Genomic DNA, 7850 nt, shown 5'->3' with positions numbered 1-7850 from the left:
GGAAGAGAGCGGTGTAGATCAAAGAGCAAACGGGGATAGCCAAGATTCTAATTGACATTAAGAGATAAAAATGGTGCTGGGCAGGTCATGTAATGCGTAGGTTAGATAACCTGTGGACCATTAGGGCTACAGAATGGGCGCCAAGAGAAGGGAAGTGCAGTCGAGGACAGTAAAAGACTAGGAGGGGTGATGAAATTAGGAAATTAGCAGGCACTTGTTGGAATCAGCTCCTTGAAACAAGTCGGGCACATCTGCAAATTTTTTGGGGGGGGCCTCCTTGTTCCTGGGCCACCACCATTCTTTGCCTAGCCTTGCTCTTGCTTCGCCTCGCCTGTCGGCATGCTTCCCAGGCTACCATTTTCCAGATTGACTAAAGCTCAACTGCAAAGATGTGCATATGGGTGCATCCCAGGTGTTGTGCAGAGGTTTTGGCTTTGGCTGCCACTAGCAGCACGTTGTCTTCCACTTTTCATTTCTGTTTTCCTTAACATCCAGATGTACATTTCAATTATTTAGTGCAGCCAACTTCTGCCACACTTTTCATAGCTTCATTTTCTGTTGGCTTCATATGGTTGTTGCTTAAAAAGAAAACAGAAAAAAAAGAGCCTCTCAATTCTTTCAATCATTATAAGGTGCTTTAACGTTATTAATGTTAATCATACATTACCCATAACCATGTGCATCATCTGTCTGGTACGTGCTGATATGCTTGCGCCTTTAATAATTGCACAGTTGGGCATGGTATCGCAAAAATGTCATGCAGCTAGTGCATGTCCAGAGAGTCACTCCGGAAGAACTGCCTTGCGTGGCCGATCGGTCGAGACAATCCGCCGGACAGCTTCCATCAGGTTGTTAACAATTGCGTCAGGTTTGACACTGGGGTGGTTCTCATCAGAAGGCCTGGAAAGAAGAAAAACGTGGCAACCTGAGCACATTCTGTGGCAAGTAATCCCTGCAGCGCTGCCGTGCTTGCAAGCAACTTTGTGGCAGGGAAGGGAAAGCTACCGGGGGGCGGAGCTTTTGCACATGCGTCAATCACTGCGCCAAGTACATTCTGGCAGCGTTCGACATCACTCGTTTGGTTTCTGGGAACGGATGCTGCATTTCAGCTACGACGGTTTCACATTTGACCAAACGCGGAAGAGGGAAGCAGAAAGAAATAGGCTCAATTTTACGCTTTACAGTGTTTGTTGCTTCATTTTGCTGTTGTAGATACGATGTTAGTGTTTTGTATCCTCAAGCTTAAACTAATGCAGGTGAGAATGTGGGTCTATTCTACAGGTGGCACTCTTATTTGCATGCGCTTTACCTCCGTAGCGTTCCTTTAATTGCCACTGAAAGCTGTCCACAAGCATAGGAGCCATTCGATGAGGGAAACTGAAGGCTTGATGGGGGCGAAATGTGAAAACACCCGTGTGCTTAGATTTAGGTGCACGTTAAAGAACCCCAGGTGGTCAAAATTTCCGGAGTCCTCCACTACGGCGTGCCTCATAATCAGAAAGTGGTTTTGGCACGTAAAACCCCAAATATTATTATTAAACTGAAGGCTTTGTGAAGCAGGCTTGGGATGCTAACCCTCGAAAAGGAAGTGCTCTATGTCGAGCTCGCAGAGTGCCTCTTCCAGTGCAACCGTCTTGTCAAAATGTTACTTGGGGCGTTGTAGATATATTTTGTTGAACAGGCACGTTCCTTGTAAAATTATTCATTGCACAGTGGCGCTCGCAACGCTGGCAAGGCCATACTATCTCCTTCGTTATGCAGATCATTTCATAGTGAAGGCGTTCCTTGTATCGGCATTCAATTGCGTACAACTTTCAGTTGTGCTGTTTTGTGCACGCACATGACCGAAGTTCCCAGGAGAATTCACGCGTTAAAGGAATTGACGCAGTTGTCCTTAAAGAATGTGAGAAAGGACCAGTTGTTTCTTTCTGGCTTTGTCTTGTGACAAAGCTTTTTTTTTTTTATTCGGGCATGTAGTCATCACGTCAGCAATGAGTGTCACTCGGAAAGGAGAATGCAAAGTCACAGATTATCATATGGTCTACGGAAGCTAGCTGTCCCACTTCTTTTTAACCCAACAACGTATCGCTGAGTCAAAATCTCCACGTGGTGTTTTCCACACCATGAGAAAATCTCCACTTACAAGGTTTGTAAAGGAAAAAAAAAAACACCACGCAATCACATGGCGGTTGCACAGGATTTGAAATTTCTTTAGCAACAAAACTTACCGGAACTTGCCAGTGCGTACAAGTACGCCACGCATTCCGGCACTCTGGGCAGCACCAACATCGCTGACAATGTCGTCGCCAATCATAACTGCGTCTTCCGGTCGCAGTTTCATGTCTTCCAGAGCCATACGGAAGAACTCTTCACCAGGCTTGCCAATCACAATGGCCTGTCGTTCGGTAGCATACTGCAGGGAATGTCGTGAAATTTTCGCAAAGGCAGTAGTAGTACTCTTAGGCTGTACTGCCCCTGTGGCAAGAAGCTTTGAATATTATAGCAATTGTACCGCACCCGCATGGAAGAACTCTTCACCGCAGGCTCGGCAATTGCAGTGGCATATTGCTGAGCAGTACACAGTAGAGAATGTGTGAAAAAGCTTATGAAACGGTTCCTAGGCTGCTTGTATGACTGGATACTTTTACAATCACAGCATCCAAAAGCTCTACTTTGGGCTGAAAGGGTTACCACAAGAGAGGGCTCTGGACTTGAATTTAACTGCCTGTATTTCTGTGTGTGCCTAAACCTAACCACACGAGTGTTTTGGCATTCTATCCCCAATGAAGTCATTAACACAGCCGGGATTTGACCTAGCACCAGCATGCTACAGTCATTGAAGTATTGCTTCACGGTCACTGTTGCTTCACCATTCTGTGCAGGTGCTTGCCATTCTCCAGGTTATTTCCCCCAGGCACTTAGCAGCTAATCTCCTGCTGGTGGTTTCGATAATGCACAAACATGCAATAAGCAATTGGGCATTGAAGTACACTTGCCTCGAGAGCGGCTGTGAAGGCGCCAACGTCCATCACCATTTTGCCGTTCTCCTTGTAATACTTTCTGCATGTTTAAAAGCCAGAGAGGAGCTTGGTTTTAGAGTGACAGCGCCATCATGGCACATTTGTCCCATCACTTCAGAGCACTACAGCAGCAGCACAAACATTGTGTAGGGCAGCAACTAAGCTTGCTCAGTGCATGACGTGGCCCTGGCTCATAATGTGCCTTGTATATTCTCTTTTGCACAACATTTTAACCCTGCCAGAGTACTTGGAAATGACACATAAAAAAATGCCATTAGGTTCATGCGTGTCATGCATCGGCGAGAAGACCCATGATATCGGTGTCATAGAGTGGAGAAAAAGAGTTTTTCAATTATGCGAGTGCATAGAGGTTATAGTTTGTATATTCTTAAGGAAAGCCAGCAGTACTTATGTGGTGCTGAAGACTGCAATCATTAGGACCGCTTAGGCTTGCAGCTGCAATCATCACTGGTGCTTTCATCATGACTCCACGTGGTAATGTGCTCGTGCTGACTGACCATATCGTATGCAAAATGACAGCAGCTGAATATGACGGCAGTTCATAACCAGCATGCACGCAGTTATTGCTATGCGCTTTTGTATACGTTGTGCATTACAATCTTTTTTAAACACGCTTAGACCTCCAGTGCATGATCACTAAAAAAAATCTGAACAAGGGTGGTGAGCGTTTGTATTGAGGGAAATCAGCTTAAATGTCACTATTTGCATTACATTCGTTGTTTCTGATATTCCTGGATGACTTACTAATTAATGGGAACTCACTTTCTGGACACACCTCGTAGGCAGTGGATTTCCTTTAAAATTCATACATTTAATTAGAATCAGTTCAGTGACTGATTGAATGATTGATTGATTACAATTAAAATTCAAAAGCAACAAGTGGGCTTTAGTGGTGCTGTCAAGGTAAATTATGACTGCCTGGGTTTCTTAAGAGGGCCCTGAAACACTTTTCTAACTAATTATAGCATGGCTTCACTATTAAGGATGTGTCCTCACAAATTTCCTGCCACCAAATGTTTTAAGTCCTGTAAGTATAAGCAGAGTTAAGACGTAGTTATCCCAAATATGCAGCTTTAGAATAAGAAGATGAAGACAACATAGAGGTAATGACTGAAACCATAACTAGGCTCATTTCAGAAGCCCTAATAGAGAAATGACAAAGCATGAAAGTGTTCAACTCAAGAGATCAAAGATCATTCAAAGTAGTGACGAACATGATACAGAGGCCCCTTCTATAACTAGCAATGAAGTTACAAGGGCCTTGCAAAAGATAACCTGAGGAAAGGCGGCTGGAGAAGATACAATAAAAGTCGGTTTAATCAAAGCTGCAGGAGATGTCACACTTTAAGGACTTGCGGCTATTTGTACAGAATGCCTCACAACTTTAAGGGTACCAGAGAGCTGGAAGAATGCTAACATTATACTAATCCATAAAAAGGGACACATTAAAGAATTGAACAATTATAGGCCAATTAGCTTGCTTTCAGTGTTGTATAAAATATTCACCAAGATAATTTCGAATAAAATCAATGCAATACTTATCAACCAGGCTGGTTGCAGGAAGGGATATTCTACAATGGATCACATCCATGTGATCAGTCAGGTAATCGATAAATCTGCGGAGTACAATCAATCTCTCTGTATGGGTTTTATGGATTATGAAAAGGCGTTTGATTCAGTTGAGATACCAGCAGTCATAGAGGCACTGTGTAATCAAGGAGTACAAGGAGCATATGTGAATACTATCTTGGGAAATATCGACGAAGATTCCACAGCTACCTTGGTTCTCCACAAGAAAAGTAGAAAGTTACCTATCAAGAAAGGGATCAGGCAAAGAGACGCAATCTCTCCAATGCTATTCACTGCATGCTCAGAAGTATTCAAGCTATTAGACTGGGATGGCTTAGGAGCAAGGATCGATGGCGAATATCTTGGCAACCTCAATCTCAATCAGCCTCAATCTCGGCAATCAAAGGCCGCGCAGCTATGCACAACTGTCCTGTGTGGACTGACAGTGCAAAGATAAAATACCTTTTCTGTCTTTTTTGAGATCGCATGTATATATTTTTCATTTGTTTACCTCAAAATTGGCAATAGCAATAGTATTACTGAGAATGTTCTCGCAATCGTAAATTCAGCCAGTAACTGTCGGTGGGCTTTTGCTGCTTGCGATGACATTACAAAGGTGAGTGAAAATGATTTTTTTCTGTTTTTGACACGACATTGTAAGTTTCTTGCTGCATGTAGTGTGATAATACTTGGCTCACATGTTCACAAGAGCCTCTTCTACAGATCGGCACTGTTTTCTTGCTATGTTCGAAATGCACTTTAGGGCCCCTCTAATGTACACCTGAACCAAAGTACTGTACACAGCTGTTCTTGTATTTTGCTCCATTGGAATGCATCCACTGAGACCTTAACTGCATAAGATGGTGGCATTCCTTCACTCCTATCAAACTTGAGTATGTATGATGATAAATATGTGTGACATATATGTGGTGCCTCCATTAATAAGAGTGTTGCTGAAGCACACGCACCCTTTGCCAAGGGTGATGAGGACCGAATCGTTATTGTCGACGAGAACATGGAATGCCTGGTTCAGGTTCTCGTACGAAAAGTTGCTCCCTGCATCACCCACGACGACACAGTTGGGCTGGCTCTTGTCACACTCGGCGAACTCGGCCTCAACATCTTCATTCCATGCAAATGAGCAAGTGACAGGGTAAGCTTTATAGCTAAAACCAATTGCTTGGAGCAGGCTTCGTAGTCTAGCAGCAAGCAACAAATGACACACAATAAAAGGAAGTGACAGGCTTTAGCAGATTGTAGCCTGTTCCTAAACGCATTGCCATATACAGGATACTAACTGGATATGTAGATATCAACAGCTGTGTTAGTGACGCCATCTTCAGGGATTAAGTTTAACCAGAGAAAATGCATTGGCAGCAGCATAATTATTAACTTATTCTTTTATTTTAAAGAGACCACCTATGTAATGCAAAGCATTTTTGTGGTGTTGCCATTTCGCATGTCCGCATGCAGTAACTCAGTATTTCATGAAGAGTATTAACATGTGCAGATAAGCTCGAACTCTGATATTTGTTTCATATGGCACATTACAGGCAGTCAATATAAATCTAATCATCTCATGTGGGAAGGATTTTGTCCAAGTTCAGATATGCTGACCGATTCAAAGTCGGCAAAAATATATGCTTCATGACGAACGCTGCTGAAACATCTTTCAAGCACCACAGTTTGCTCTGCATAGTGGCGTTCGGAGAGAAGCGTGCATGACCATGCAGCACGCACACAAGACAGAGGGAAAAATTCAAGATGAGCTTATGTGCCGTCTCTTTTATCTGAAGCTGTTTTTTCGACACCTACAATGAAGCCTGCTCTTTCTATTAAGAATTCCCTTACCTTTACAAATCCTAGAACTTATGCATAAACACTCGTATACACTACACGTATCCTTGTGATAAGCACTTTGTTCATCGGAGCAGTGGATCTCTTCTTTCGATCGAGTACGTACCCCTGAAGAAACCTCCAAATGTCTGCACAAAATTCCCATCAACCCGAGACCCTTACTGGGATGGACAAGAAGAAACGGCCTGTAGTTGAGGTCGCGGATGAACTTCTTGGCAGCCGGCACGCACATGAAGATCTCCTTCTCGTAGACGTCGAAGCCCAGCCGGTGCAGGTTAGAGTCCAGTTGCTCCTTTGTCTTCTGCGTCTCGTTTGTGACGAAGCGGAATGGTATGTCGGCCAAGCGAAGCCTGCACAGGCGCGGTGCATGGTCAAACACTTGAGCACCGTAGACAATACTAGAAGAGAAACTTGGGTGAGCTGGTGGTGATTCATGTTTCGGAAATTAACAGCACAAAACGGACATGGACGAAGGAAAAGTGCCAGTGTCATGTTCTTTTCCGTCATCCCTGTCTGTTTTGCACTGTTAATTTCCGAAACACAGTGGACAAGAGAAGTAAAATGTTCCTGCACACAAGTATAGTGGTCCCTGCCATTATTTGCACTGTTTCCTCCAAAATGTACTGTGACATATATTAATTTCATCCAGCTCTAGCGCTTCATTTGTTCACAGGTAATCTCATTTTCCTCGTGGGACCTTTCTGCATCTTATTACCAACATAAACGCAAGTTCTTGATCGGACGCTTAATTCAATAGCAGAAACATGTCATATATGCTTCAGTCGGAAAGAACACGAATTTCAGTCCATCTCACGAACAGAAAACCGAGGAAAGACACGTCTCCTCGTTCCTGTTGTGTGCATTTGCAGATCACAGGCAGCAGGTGACTGAAGCATACGTAAACAATGGCGGTGAATGCCCCGCGTGGCCCAACCCCCCATCTCTCTCCCACGGCCCTTTAATTTACGATAAAGCGTCGTACATTTTGAGGGCGTCCGCTGACCCTTCGATGCCTTTCCGTTCGCCGCTGTCGTACAGCACACCGGTGATGTCCATCAGGACACCCCGAATCGGTCTCCGGAGCCAGCTGGCCATGGTGATCTTCGTCTTGCAGACGACGCACGCGACAATGCCACTTTCACACACTTTTACACGGCGACGCCTTTCAGGGAACGGTGTCGGACGAGCGCTGTTGAACGGGTAACTCACTTCTTCTTTACACACCTGTGCTCACGCGCGCTACGTTTGCCCGAGATGGTAACGAAGACTTCTTGGTAAGTCAAATTTTATGTAAGCTTATTCTTACGAATGACTGAAGAAGAAACTAAAGAAACGGAACAAACTAAACTGCAATGCAAAATCGGCCGATTTCATAGCAAAGGT

At 44.1% G+C, this 7850-nt stretch overlaps 1 protein-coding gene across 1 annotated transcript; it reads right to left on the bottom strand.

Moving 5' to 3' along the window:
* Window positions 1-675: 675 nt before the first annotated feature.
* On the bottom strand, window positions 676-7845 carry LOC139050092 (phospholysine phosphohistidine inorganic pyrophosphate phosphatase-like). Its single transcript, XM_070526296.1, has 6 exons — window positions 7450-7845; window positions 6630-6817; window positions 5579-5732; window positions 2997-3060; window positions 2229-2413; window positions 676-900 (listed from the first exon to the last, which is right to left on the bottom strand). The coding sequence occupies exons 1-6, from the start codon at window positions 7560-7562 to the stop codon at window positions 783-785; spliced, it is 822 nt and encodes a 273-aa protein (XP_070382397.1). The 5' UTR covers window positions 7563-7845; the 3' UTR covers window positions 676-782.
* Window positions 7846-7850: the final 5 nt, after the last annotated feature.

The sequence above is a fragment of the Dermacentor albipictus genome, chromosome 9 (genome assembly GCF_038994185.2).
Source record: "Dermacentor albipictus isolate Rhodes 1998 colony chromosome 9, USDA_Dalb.pri_finalv2, whole genome shotgun sequence".
Lineage (NCBI taxonomy): Eukaryota > Metazoa > Arthropoda > Arachnida > Ixodida > Ixodidae > Dermacentor > Dermacentor albipictus.
This window is presented reverse-complemented; position numbering and strand designations above follow the sequence as displayed.